Raw genomic sequence first — 14,118 nt, 5'->3', positions numbered from 1 at the left:
AAGAGGTAGCTGAAGAGATTGGGAGGGCATCAGTAATGATCTTTCAAGAATCGCTAGATTCAGGCACAGTTCCAGAGGACTGGAAAATTGCAAATGTCATTCCACTCTTCCAGAATGTAGGGAGGCGGAAGAATGGAAATAAGAGGCTAGCTAGCCTGACCTCAGTGGTTGGGAAGATGTTGGAGTCGATTGTTAAGGATGAGGTTTCTGGGTATTTGGAGGCACATATAAAATAGGTCAAAGTCAACATTGTTTCCTTAAGGGAAAATTTTGACAAATCTGTGGAACTCTTTGAGGAAATAGCAAGCATGACAGAGAAAGGAGAATTAGTCGACATTGTGCACTTGGATTTTCAGAAGGCCTTTGACAAGGTGCCACACATGGTTGCTTAACAAGTTAAGATATTAGCATGGATAGAGGATTGGCTGATTGGCAGGAGGCAAACAGTGGGAATAAAGGGAGCCTCTTCTGGTTGGCTGCCCATGACTAGTGGTGTTCCACAGCAGTTGGTGTTGGGACCACTTCATTTTACATTATATGTTAATGATTTATATGACAGAATTGATGGCTTGTGGCCAAGTTTGCAGATGATACGAAGATAGGTGGAGGGGTAGGTAGTGTTAAGGAAGCAGGGAGACTGCAGAAGGACCTGGATATATAAAGAGAAATGGCAGGTGGAATACAGTGTCAGGAAGTGTATGGTCATACACTTTGGTAGAACGAACAAAAGTGTAGACTATTTTCTAAAAGGGTGCAAAGGAACTTAAATATTAACTTGCAAGTTGAATTGGTGGTGAGAAAATTCTCATTTGGAGTATTGTGAGCGGTTTTGGGCTAAGAAGGGATGTGTTGATATTGGAGAGGGTTCAGAGGAGATTCACGAGAATGATTCTGGGAATAAAAAGGTTATCTTATGAGGAACGTTTGATGGGTCTTGAGCTCTACTTGCTGGAATTTAGAAGAATGAAGGGGCTTCTCATTGAAACTTTTCAAATGTTGAAAAACATAGAGCAGATGTGGCATGAATGTTTCCTATAGTGGGGGAGTCTAGGACCAGAGGGCACAGCTTCAAAATAGAGGGACATCTATTTGAAATGGAGATAAGGAGGTGTTGAGTTCATTGCTGTAGGTGGCTGTGGAGACCATGCCATTGGATGTATTTAAAGCAGAGGTTGACAGGTCCTTGATTAGACAGGGCGTGAAAGGTTATGGGGAGAAAGCAGGAGAATGGGGTTGAGAAGGAAATGGCGGGACAGAATCGATTGGCCAAAAGACCTAATTCTGCTTCTCTCTGTCTCTGTCTCTCTCTCTCTGTCTAACTTCCTGATCCTCTGCCTTTTAGAATTTTTTGCAACTCTCTCCATTTAGGAAATATGCCTTTTGTCTATTTTAGCAAGGAAAATAACAGTAATTTAACATTTTTCCACATTATATTCTATTTTCCAGATCTTTGCCTGTACACTTAATGTATCAATATCCTCTTTGTAGTATCATCACCACATTTTACATTCCTGTCTTTCTTTGTTTCATCAGCAGCTTTAATAGTGATGCCTCCAGTTGCATCATCCATGTCATTTTATAAATTGTAAAAGGTTGAGGCCCTAGCAATGTTCCCTGTTACATATCATTCTTTACATATTGCCAACCAGACAAATGCCCATTCTGCCAATTTCACCAGCCAGTTTTGTATCCATGCCAACATATTGCATGTTATACCATGAACTTTTATTTTCCACAAAACTGTATTGCACTTTATCAGATGTCTTCACTGTTAACACTCAATCTTGGCTAAATCACTTTGCAATTATGTTCGTGGTTTAAGATGGTGTAATGAGTTTCTGGTACATTAAAAAGATGCCATTTTCATTGCCTCAAGGATTTATCTTCCAAGGTTGTAGAGGAAATCATGTACACAAGGTGGTACAGGAAAATCACAAGATTTTTCCAAGTTACGGAACACCTGTTCTTTGGCCATCAGTTTTAGTTTAGCCTTTTAAAGTTTGCACTGTATTTGGAGATGTTTTTTGTCTAGTGCTTTTTTTTAAGAATAAGTTGGCTATCAATACCTCTTGCCCTAATTCAGGAGTGATCCAAAGATAACAATTAGATTAAACCAGGCTCTAATTTTAAAGCTGGATATTATAGGATAAAGAAATGGGCTGAAAGAGGTGAAGGGGTTCCACAATGTTGAAACCCTGGAGGTGAAAGAAATAGAAGTTACTTCTGGGAACTGATTTCAATGCTGTGAGACTGTGTGTCAGTCAATGCTGTTGGTTTTAACTTTTTAAATTTGGTTTTTCAGGAAGCAAGCAGAGAATTTGAACGAAATATTTCAGAAATGGTTACAACTTATATTGAAAATGTCCAGGCTTTATATCCTTTTATATGAACATTTCATTCTCAGTGCTTTAACCTGGGGAAATCAGAGAAGTTTATTGATCCTATAAAACCAAACGTAGGTGACCTATCATGGACTGCATCCACTTCATTTAATTACTTCAGGGAACACTCTATCGATGCACAAATGATATTGCAGTAAAGCTTTAGGATATTTATCCGTTATCCCATCTACTGCATGAGTTATCTGAATCTCACAAAATGATCATCTTGCAACCTTTAATGCTAAAGAAGTGCTTACATAGAAACATAGAAGAACTACAGCACAATACAGGCTCTTCGGCCCACAAAGCTCTGCCGAACATGTCCTCACCTTAGAAATTACCTAGGGCTACCCATAGCCCTCTATTTTTCTAAGCTCCATGTACCTATTCAGGAGTCTCTTAAAAGACCGTATCGTATCTGCCTCCACCACTGTCGCCGGCAGCCCATTCCACACACTCACCACTCTCTGTGTATAAAATAAAACTTACTCCTGACATCTCCTCTGTACCTACTTCCAAGCACCTTAAAACTGTGCCCTCTTGTGTTAGCCATTTCAGCCCTGGAAAAAAGCCTCTGACTATCCACATGATTAATGCCTGTCATCATCTTAGAACATAGAATAGTGCAGCATAGTACAGGTCCTTCGGCCCACAATGTTGTGCCGACCCTTAAACCCTACCTCCCATATAACCCCCCCACCTTAAATTCCTCCATATACCTGCCTAGCAGTCTCTTAAATTTCACTTGTGCATCTGCCTCCACCACTGACTCAGGCAGTGCATTCCACGCACCAACCTCTCTCTCAGTAAAAAACCTTCCTCTAATATCCCCCTTGAACTTCCCACCCCTTATGGTACCACACCGTGTAGCTAGATGAAGTCCTAGCTTTCATCCAGTGTTGTGTGAGCTAAGAGCAGACACATCAGGAACAGCTAGCAGTTTAATCAACTTGCGATATGAAGACGACAAAAAAATTACTGATTCAAGTTGGCAACCTTCGATCAGAACAGGGAATATTAGAAATTACATGTTTTACGTGGCAATGTAGAAGAAAACAAAGAAAGTGTCTGTGATCGGGTGGAGACCATAATACTCTTTGCATCAGGGGTCAATACTCTTTGTATCAGCCAATCTTCTATTCATGCTAGTATCCTTTCTGTAATACCTTATATTGTTAAGCAGCCTCATGTGTAGCACCTTGTCAAAGGCCTTCTGAAAATCCAAATTCGCAACATCCAGTGATTCTTCTTTGTCTATCCTGCCTGTTATTTCCTCAAAGAATTCCAACAGATGTCAGATGTCATTCTATCATGTGCCTCCAAGTATCCCAAAATTTCATCCTTAATAATAGACTCCAACATCTTCCCAACCGCTGAAGTCAGGCTAACTAGCCTGTAATTTCCTTTCAATACACACTACATGCTGGAGGAACTTGGCAGGCCAGACAGCATCTATGGAAAAGAGTACAGTTGACTTTTGAGCCGAGACCCTTCATCAGGACTGGAGGAAAAATGATGAGGAGTCAGAGTAAGAAGGTGAGGGGAGGGCGGGAGAAACACAAGGTGATGGGTGAAACCAGGAAGGGGGGAGGGTGAAGTAGAGAACTGAGAAGTTTGATTGGTGAAAGAGATACAGGGCTAGAGAAGGGGGAAGCTGATAGGAGAGAACAGAAGGCTGTAGAAGAAAGAAAAGGGGGAGGAGCACCAGAGGGAGGTGATGAGCAGTTAAGGAGATAAGGTGAGAGAGGGAAATGTGAATGGGGAATGGTGAAGGGGGGAGGCTATACCGAAAGTTTGAGCAATCTAACTATCAAGTCTCCTATCGCTGTCGTTCTCCCTGACTTTAGCCTTTCCTGCCGAAACTCAGAGGCACTGGCCAGACAGCTGCTCCCTGATAGGTCATTTCCCCCTCCCCCCCCAGCAATATCCAAAGGGGTATACTTGTTGCTGAGAACATGAGTTGTAGAGTCCTTGAAAATGAGTCCATAGTATGCCCACTGTGAAGAAGTTTTCTCTCTCTCTTCAACAGTAGTTCTGAGACCTCCCTCTCACTCTGTGGTTTCTACTTCTCACCTGCTCATGAGGTCTTGTACACCTCTTATCAGGTCACCTCTCATCGCTCGTCACTCCAAGGAAAAAAGGCTGAGTTCACTCAACCTATTCTCATAAGGCATGCTTCCCAATCCAAGCAACATCCTTGTAAATCTTCATTGCACCCTTTCTATGGTTTCCACATCCTTCCTGTAGTGAGGTGACCAGAACTGAGCACAGTACTCCAAGTGGGGTCTGACCAGGGTTCTCTATAGCTATAACATTACCTCTCTGCTCCTAAACTCAATCCCACGACTGATGAAGGCCAATGCACCGATGCTTTCTTAACCACAGAGTCAACCTGTGTAGCAGCTTTGAGTGTCCTACGGACTAGGACCCCAAGATCCCTCTGATCCTCCACACTGCCAAGAGTCTTACCATTAATGCTATATCCTGCCATCATATTTGATGTACCAAAATGAACCACCTCACACTTATCTGGGTTGGACTCTATCTGCCACTTCTCAGCCCAGTTTTGCATCCTATCGATGTTCTGCTGTAACCTCTGACAGCCCTCCAAACTATCAACAACACCTTTGTGTCATCAGCAAATTTACTAACCCATCCCTCCACTTCCTCATCCAGGTCATTTATAAAAATCACGAAGAGTAGTGGTCCCAGAACAGATCCTGAGGCATGCCACTGGTCACTGGCCTCCATGCAGAATATGACCTGTCTACAACCACCCTTTGCCTTCTGTGGGCAAGCCAGTTCTGGATCCACAAGCAATGTCCCCTTGGATCCCATGCCTCCTTACTTCCTCAATAAGCCTTGCGTGGGGTACCTTATCAAATGCCTTGCTGAAATCCATATACACTACATCTATGGCTCTACCTTCCTCAATGTTTTTAGTCACATCCTCAAAAAATTCAATCAGGCTCATAAGGCACAACGTGCCTTTGACAAAGCTTTGACAATTGCTTTCATTGTTATCAGTGGTGGTTTTCATTTAGCTGCATTGCCATTGGGCCACTAGTCCAAAACAAAAGCCCTTTTCATCTTTTGACATTCTTCAGTTCAGTTAACTTTGAGCTTTTAATTAACTTTAATTCTGCCCTTGTCATCTGAATCAGCATTACACCACTTTAAAATTTAGGTATGTAATAACCACCTCCAAAACTCTCTATAACTATTAGATATCCAGCTTATATTAAGTCATTTTAATTCAGCAGTGTATTTGGCTGAATGCTATTCTCTGAGGAGTGTCATATTTAGTTCTGATTGAATTACAGCTTGGGAACATATTTTTGTTTTTTTTTTCCCAATACAACTATGTTAAAACTCATTCAATTTAAGAGCATTTGAATCCAACATCATTTTGGTTCCATGCAAGTTTTATCTTTACCCAAAATAAAAAGTATAAATGCATTTATTTTTCTGTGTGCCTGCTGTTTAAAGCCATTCTGTTTAATGCAGCTTTTATTACAAAGTGCTGAAGCAGTACAGTAAAGTATGTGTAATCAGAAAATTTTAAAAATAATCAGCCTGTGCTGGAAATCTGAAATACTGTTAGAAAGTGTTGGAAACACTCATCACATCAGGCAACTTCAATGCAGGGAGAAGCACAGTTCAGGCCTGGGACCCCTTTGGTGAAAGAGAGGACGAACATTACAGTATTTAATCACACAGGAGGTAGGAGTGCTGGGCGGCGGGTCGGTGGGGGGTGGGGGGTTGGATTGGATAGGCAAACATCTGATAATGTGAGACCAGGGCTGCATGGGGTTCAGCTGTAAATAAAGTCATCTACATTGGTTTTAAAAAAAAATCTTTATTCAGACCAGAGTACTGAGAACAAGGTGGGTCCCTTATTTTTAATCAATATACACAGCTCTAATTCTCCCCCATCTACTCGACTCCCTGGCTAGAGATGGTTCTCCACAATCAGAATCAGATTTAGTATCAATGACATATCATGAAATGCATTGGGTTGAGACAGTACAGTGCAATACAAATTACTATGGGTTACAGTAATAGTGCAAAAAAGAGTAGTAAGCTAGTGTTCATGGACCAAAGATCTGATGGCAGAGAGGAAGAAGCCATTTCTAAAATATTGAACATCGGTCTTCAGACTTCTGTACATACTCCCTGCTGGTTGTAATAAGAAGGGGACATGTCCTGGATGGGGAGGGTCTTCAGTGGTGGAGTGGACTGGGCTGTGCCAAATCTGCCTATGTCTACATCCTTCTGCAGCCTCCTTCAATCCTGTGCCTTGGAACCTCCATACCAGGCAGTGATGCCCTCTGACTCCTGCTCCTGGCCGTGGTGGAGAAGGAAATTGGCCAATCAGTCCAAGCTTTTTCCACTATTCAGAGCATAGTCAGAGAGTTACAGCTTAGACAGGCTGAGCCCTTGCTGAATAAGATCCCCATCTAAGCTACTCCCATTTGTCCACATCCCTCTACACCTTTACTATTCCTATACTAGCCTCAACCACTTACTCTGGCATTTACTGACCTCCCTCTGGCTAAAAGAATTCCCCCTAAGGTTGCAGGTTGGTTGTTTGTCTGCACTGTAGGTGTGGTCTTTCGTTGATTCTGTTGTGTTTCTTGAATTTACTGTGCAGGCCCACAAGAAAATGAATCTCAGGGTTGTACATGGTGATCTACAAGTCCCTTGATAATAAATTTGCTTTGAATTTTAAGGTTTCTATGAACTCTCAATATTTTCACCAACCCCATGTCCTTTCATTCTCAAAGCTCGTTCCCTTTCTCCAATGCCTCAATAAAGTTCCAACCTTCTCAACGTCTCCATAACTCCAGCAATATCCGCAAATGTCCTCATCACTGATCATGGTTCATGAAATCTTGGATTCATTTTGCCCAAATCCTGCATTCTCATTGTCAAATGACAGGACAATCCACCTCCATGGGTCAGTAACCCTTCACCTTAAATGGGGTCAATTAGAGGGAGAGAAGAAACATAAAAGCTATGGCATTATTGGGTGATCTAATGGAAGAAGGATAATCCAATATCCCAGATGGAGTGGCCATTTTCAATACAGATAAATTGAGCTGCCTTAAATTGTAGAAATCAGAACAGTCTAGAAGCAAGCTTACAGTGTGTCCAGATTGAAGGTGAGGTGCTTTTCCTCAGGTTACATTGTAACAGTGCAGGAAGTCACAGACAGAAAGGTCAGAGTGGGAGTGGAACAGAAAGTTATAGTCGCAGGTAGCAGGAAGCTTAGGGTTACCCTGTGAAGCAATCATCATTTGCAATGTAAAAGAGATCAGATTGTGAAGATTGAAAGCAGGTCATCAGTTGATAAGTGGAGTACCAGGATTCTTCCAGAAGATTAAAACATACACGAATCATAGATCCCCATCTTGTAGCAGAAGCCTGCTATATTGAACCTGAATAAATAAAGTTCTATTTCATTAAAGCAAGAGTACAAATCTACAACACACACACAAACTGCTGGAGGAATTCAGCAGGCCAGGCAGCATCAATAGAAAAGAGCATAGTTGATGTTTTGAGCTGCTGAAGGGTTTTGGTCCTAAACGTCAACTATACTCTTATCCATTGGATACGTGCTTCCTTCATGATCAGTTTGAAGATGGCACTGTCACCTATTTGTGACAATTAAGATCTGTTGCCCAAGACCACACCACTAAAAATCAATTCATTTAGGAAAAAAAATGTAACACTGTTTTTTGAATTAAATAATAATTTATTGTATTTGCAACTTTAACATAACCTACAATAGCCCAGTGCCGGGACATGGAAAACCGTAACCATGAGAACATGTTAGAAATTGCTATGAGCAGTTACGACAAGATGGGAAAGAGTGATGGGGATGAGGAAATGCCAGAAGAACTTCGAGCTGTAAGAGTACTTTCATGTTTATTTCTGAAAAAAAGCAAAAGTTCTATTTTGTACAGCTTTTGTTACTAAATATTAATCATAAAATTCAATGTTTGATGTTCTCTCTTCCATTCCCTTGAATATGGGTGACTTATATTTACATGCCTCTTATGATGTGTGAATACACTTAAAAGTGCGGCACAGTGGTTAGCACACACTTTACAGTACCAGTGACCGGGTTCAGTTCAGGAGGTTGTACATTCTCCTTGTGACTGTGTGGGTTCCCTTGGATGCTCTGGTTTCCTCCCACAAGTTGAACTGGTTGGTATGTTAATTGGTCTTTATAAATTGTCCCATGATTAGGCTAGGATAAAACTGGGAGACTGATGGCCAGCAAAGCTCGAAGTGCCAGAGGACCCACTCTGTACTGCATCTCAATAAAACTTTAAAAAAAGAGTGCACCATCTTATACCCCCCCCCCCCTTTCCATAGCATCACTCTAACACAAGAGTCCACAAATTGGTGGGTTAATTCACTACTGTAAATTGTCCTTGGTGTGCAGGTAAGTGGTACAACCCAAGATGGGTTGATGAGAACGTGGGAAGAATAGGAAATAGGATTTATGTGGGATTGGTATAAATTAGTTCTTTATGGCCAACGTTGACTTGATCAGTCAAAGGACTTGTTTCTGAACTTGTCTGTGACTCTGAACATTAAATAGTGACTCCAATCATATTAATCAATTTACTAGGGGAAACCAGGAGAAGCTTCTTTCTATAGAACAGTGAGAATGTGTAAACTATTATTAGTGTAACACACATCAAAGTGTCCTGACGAAGGGTCTCGGCCCGAAATGTCGACTCTACCTCTTCCTAGAGACGCTGCCTGGCCTGCTGCGTTCACCAGCAACTTTGATGTGTGTTGCTTGAACTTCCAGCATCTGCAGAATTCCTCCTGTTTGCAAAACTATTATTAGTAGTAAGTTGAGGCTAATGGCAATAGATGCTCTGTAAGGAAATCTAAAGGAACTGTCACGGTGATAAGAGAAGTGTTTGCTGACTACATTAGATGAAAAAGGGTGAAGGGAGGTTCATGTTGAACAATTTGAACACCTTGCAGAGAAATGTGTGCTTTGTAACTTTTCAGCTTTTCAAATCCAGCCTCATTCTCTCCGAATCAGTCAGATGTAATATCACAGGATCTATAAGTAAACACTTTTACTCTATTCCTGTACTGTTATATATTCAAGTCCATCCACCCTATTGTCCATTGTTGTCCTAATTACACACACGTTCCCACTGAGCAACAACACAATATTGCAGCTGTAACTACTACCTATGATCTTAATTCAGATTCCAGGGCTTTCAGAAGCTTTTGAGTAAGGTTAGCCAGTTGAGCCCTACTGAAGATTAGTAAAAGGTAAAGATTGGGTGACCATTCAAATACTGTTTAATTAGAGAGGAGGAGGGATTGGGTGTAAAATGTTGGCCATTACAAGGATGGCTGGTTAGTCACTGGTAATTATGTGATCAAATTAATTGCCAGTCACATGGTAAGCATCAGAATCAGGTTTATTATCACTGACTTGTTTGATGTGAGATTTGTTGGTTTGCAGCCGTATGGTACAAAGACATAAAATGACAACAATTAATAGCACATGGGAAAGAAATAACAAGATAGTTCAAGGGTTTGTGGACCATTCAGAAATACGGCAGAGGGAAAAAGCTATTTCTGAATCGCCCAAGAAGAGCAGAGTATACTGCCTCAATGCCTATTACCCTGTAGCAATGTGATGGCATGCTTTTGAAAGGCTTGTAATGGCTTGAATTGATTCCTGTCTGAGCAAGGACCTGGAACTACTACATTTTGCCTATTGCCTCAACAGGTTCACAGCAGAAGCAATCTCACTGGCTCTTCACGCGACCTGGGAAGACCTGTGCAACAGCAATACCTAAACAAGGCTGCTGTTTAGTAATTACCATTCAGCATTCAACACCATCATCCCTTCACTACAAATTAATAAGCTTCCAAATCTGGGCCCCTGCAACGGGATTCTTGACTTCCTTATCATGATATGAGTCAGTGTGGATTGGTAATAACATTCCTTGCTGACAATCAGCACAAATGCATCTCAAGGATGCATGCTTAGCCTACCACTCTACTCTTTCTATACTCATGACTGTATGGCTAGGCACAGTTCAAATGCTATCTATAAATTCGCAGATGACACCACTGTTAGCAGAATCTCAGGAATGAGATGGATCAGCTGGTTGAGTGGAGTTGTAACAACAACCTTGTACTCAACGTCAGCAAGACCAAGGAATTGATTGTGGACTTGAGGAAGGGGAAGTCAGGAGAACACATGCCAGGTTAATAGAGACTTATCCAAAAAGACTACCAGCTGTAATAGCTGCGAGAGGTGGTTCAGCTAGGTACTGAGCAAAGAGGGATGAATACTTTTGAACTGCTGGCATTTCAGTTTTTGAGTTTTAATTTTACATGCTTTGCAATTTTCCTTGTTTTGGGGCCCTGTTGTTGAAAAAGGAACATGTAATACACAAATAAAAATTCTCAGTTAAATTGATCAAAGTCCCTGGTTATAATACTCAACACCATCATCTCCTCACTACTAACAAAGAGTTGAGGTTCAAGGCACTGTAAATAATTTGCATGTGGTATATATGCCTTTGAAACATCAGTAACACTCACTTTCTTTATGGATAACTGTTGATATGAAACAGATTGCTTCACCACTAGCAATATCACAAAACATGCTCTAACATAAGATTTTATTCACGTGCCTTGATTTTGAATGAATTACCATGATAAGTATTGTTCAGATTATTATTGGTTCCTGTGCAGGTTAACAATTTATAATGAACCCAACTATCCTCTCTTTAATCCCATAGCCAATGGCAAACTAAATAGAATATACCAATTTCCAGAAAACACCTATTGGGACTTGATGTTTAAAAATGCAAGTTTAGTTGAACTTGGCAAAGATGCTTTCTCAACACATTTTGATTTTTTTTTATGTAGCTGTTTATTGATAAAGATACAGTTATGAATACAATTAATGCATCACATGACTTGCATCTGCTTAAGATTGACAACCAAGAAGACAAAATGGTTACAAAGGCAAATGCCTGGCTCAGAGACATGATTGAGAAGGTAAGGATGGATAAAATACTTTAGTTCTGCAAGTTATTTTTCTAGAGTTAAATTCAGATGAACAGAAAACACTGAGGATAGTGAGTGGTAATGAAAGCTTAATGTAATTTGTTTCATTTACAGTAATTCCTATGACAAATCAGCAAAATATACAGAAATATGCATTTTAACAAATTCCTTTCACAATCTATAGACTTCTAAAATGAAATTCTCTTTTAGTTACTTCTGTAAATATATAAAACCGGTTTCCATATTGTTAGATCCCACGGCAATATGGTACTTGATCAGATGTATTTGAGAACCTGTTAATTGAGGAATGGATATTGGCATGGAACTACAACTCTGCTTCTCTTCAGAATAGTGTGTGGAATTTGTTAAATCCCATTTCTCAATTTAGTTTGTCTGAACTTCAGACAGTACATATATGACAGGTAGCACTCCCATAGTTCTTTATTCAAGCAGAAGATTCCATGGTGCAAATTTAATGCAAAAACTTTTTGATGATAATTATAGCTGGTTAATGTAGTATCAGCAGGTTTATGGGGGAAATACTTATTCCAGGGCTTCACTGGACAAGGAACAGCAAAACACTCATTCTCTTAAAAACTATCTTGGTAGAGCCTTGGTAGAGGAACTTATCTCAGGTGAGGATAAAATCAGATCGGGTTATGACACCTCATATACCTGAATAGTCCTTCCACTCGAGCTGTATGTTGGGTGTGCTGGTGGAAAAAAAACATACAGCATCTGTAACCAAATGTGCAGTCCATTAGTTTCAAGGGTTAAAAGAAAATTGAGGATAGGGAAAAGAAGGGAAAAAACTGATCTGGGGCCAAAGGGCAACTCAAATGTTCAAACAGATGAGAGAAGAGTTCAATGAAGCAAAACTAGAAATTGCCAAATTTGTTACCTTCATGTCTTAGAGCTAAGGTGCCCATTATAGCACTGTATTAGTCTGCTTTCTGACAGGATGTGAGGGCTTAAACTCAGATTCCACAGTGAGTGTACTTGACATTCTCCAATTCTGTCCTGCTGTTTTTCTTCCATGGCCAGTTAATTTCTAGTCTGAGCTAGGAACGTTTGCTTACCATGGTGGGAATAAAGGGGCAGGAAAATGAGAAAATCGGGGCAATTATAAATAATTGGGTATCTCTTACTAATTTATAACAATTTTGGTAGTACATGGCACATACCAAATTGAGGAGATGCTCCATCAAATCTCAAGATGTTTAGTCTTCTTCCCCCTGTAACCTTCTAGAAATGTTAAAAGATACAAGGCTAGTAACGCAAAACCGCTGAGGATCACTTGGCCTACCTTCTCAAACAGGTTAAAGAAAATTAGGTGGGAGGAATATACAGTTGGCCCTCCTTATCCACAGGTTCCACATGCGCGGATTCAACCAACGCGGACGGGAAAACCCGAAAGTTCTCTCTCCAGCTCTCGTTGTTTGAGCATTGTTCGCCTCGCGTCTCGTTCGGTCGCTACTTTTGTTGTGGAGGAGAGGAAGGAGTTTAAAGCTAGTAAGGGATGGCTGGCTGGCTATGCAAAGCGCTACAGCCTCAAGAACTTAAAGATCACGGGAAAATCGGGATCGGCTGATGCCGAGGCAGCATCAGCATTCCCAGAAGAGCTATGATGGTTGTGTCTGTACTGAACATGTACAGACTTCTTTTCTCGCCATTATTCCCTAAACAATACGGTATAACAACTATTTACATAGCATTTCCATTGTATTAGGTATTATAAGTACTGTAATCTAGAGATGATTGGAAGTATTACTCGTTGTTTGAGCATTGTACCTCAGAAAACAACAGTGATATTTGAATTTGCAATGTAGTAACATACTTCTTGTTTGGCAGCTGCACATGGATGAAATAGCCCGCAATCGTAAACGAGTTCTGGAAATTAATGTTTACGTCAATCACTGGCGGGATGAACTAGATTTCCTTGAGCTTCAAGATGTGTAAAGTGAAGGAAGAGTGGTTTGTATTTTTGTGAGAGTTGTATTCTTTCAATTTTCTCAGATCACCTCAGATCATTTAATCAGAAATATTGTGATTTAAGTGTGTTTCTACAGCTAGATAGCTTCTCAACATCCATTATTGCCTCTGATTGTTTGCAACCATTGTGTCGCAAGATCAATCTCTACAACCTAATGATGCAAAGCAAATTTATTACAGGTGCCCCTCCAATTAGTCAGCCAGTACTGGATTATTTCCTGAAAACTTGTTTTACAAAACGTGTCTGGTTTACTTTAAAGGTTCAATTAGAATGTAATAAATAAGCACGCTACATCTTTTTTAATAAAACCATTCTTTTAAAGAAAGTGCAGTTACTTCCTTTCAGTGACCTTACCAACTTATTTTTCAAAATTATACATGACTGTGTGTGTGTGTGTGTGTGTGGTCCCTAGTCAAGATGTGAGGTGGTTGAGAACACTGGCAAAGATCTTGCTGCGATAGACAGCAAGGATACTCCCTGACAGTTGTCGCAGGACCGTCGGTTTTGCTTTCTGTTATACAGGTGGATGATGGATGCAATTTTAAATTCCTGAGGAATTGTCTCTTGCTGCCACATGAGTTGGAAGAGCTGGTAGAGCTTTTCTGTCAGCACTGCACCATATTCCTCAGCTAGTATTTTGTCTTTTCATGCAGTGTAGAAGTTCTTTAAATC

The 14,118-nt window shown here is 40.5% G+C and overlaps 1 protein-coding gene across 1 annotated transcript in view; it reads left to right on the top strand.

The window, feature by feature from the left end:
- Nucleotides 1–13,750, top strand: part of drc3 (dynein regulatory complex subunit 3) — a 50,083-nt gene extending 36,333 nt beyond the window's left edge. Inside the window, exons 10-13 of the mRNA XM_072269470.1 lie at nucleotides 2,303–2,373; nucleotides 8,171–8,294; nucleotides 11,313–11,444; nucleotides 13,305–13,750. Coding sequence (XP_072125571.1) covers nucleotides 2,303–2,373; nucleotides 8,171–8,294; nucleotides 11,313–11,444; nucleotides 13,305–13,412 — 435 coding nt within the window. The 3' untranslated portion in view covers nucleotides 13,413–13,750. The remainder of the gene's footprint in view (nucleotides 1–2,302; nucleotides 2,374–8,170; nucleotides 8,295–11,312; nucleotides 11,445–13,304) is intronic.
- Nucleotides 13,751–14,118: the final 368 nt, after the last annotated feature.

The sequence above is a fragment of the Mobula birostris genome, chromosome 9, assembly GCF_030028105.1.
Source record: "Mobula birostris isolate sMobBir1 chromosome 9, sMobBir1.hap1, whole genome shotgun sequence".
NCBI classification, from domain to species: Eukaryota; Metazoa; Chordata; class Chondrichthyes; order Myliobatiformes; family Myliobatidae; genus Mobula; species Mobula birostris.
The sequence above is the reverse complement of the archived record's forward strand: the minus strand, read 5'-3'. Positions and strand labels throughout refer to the sequence as shown.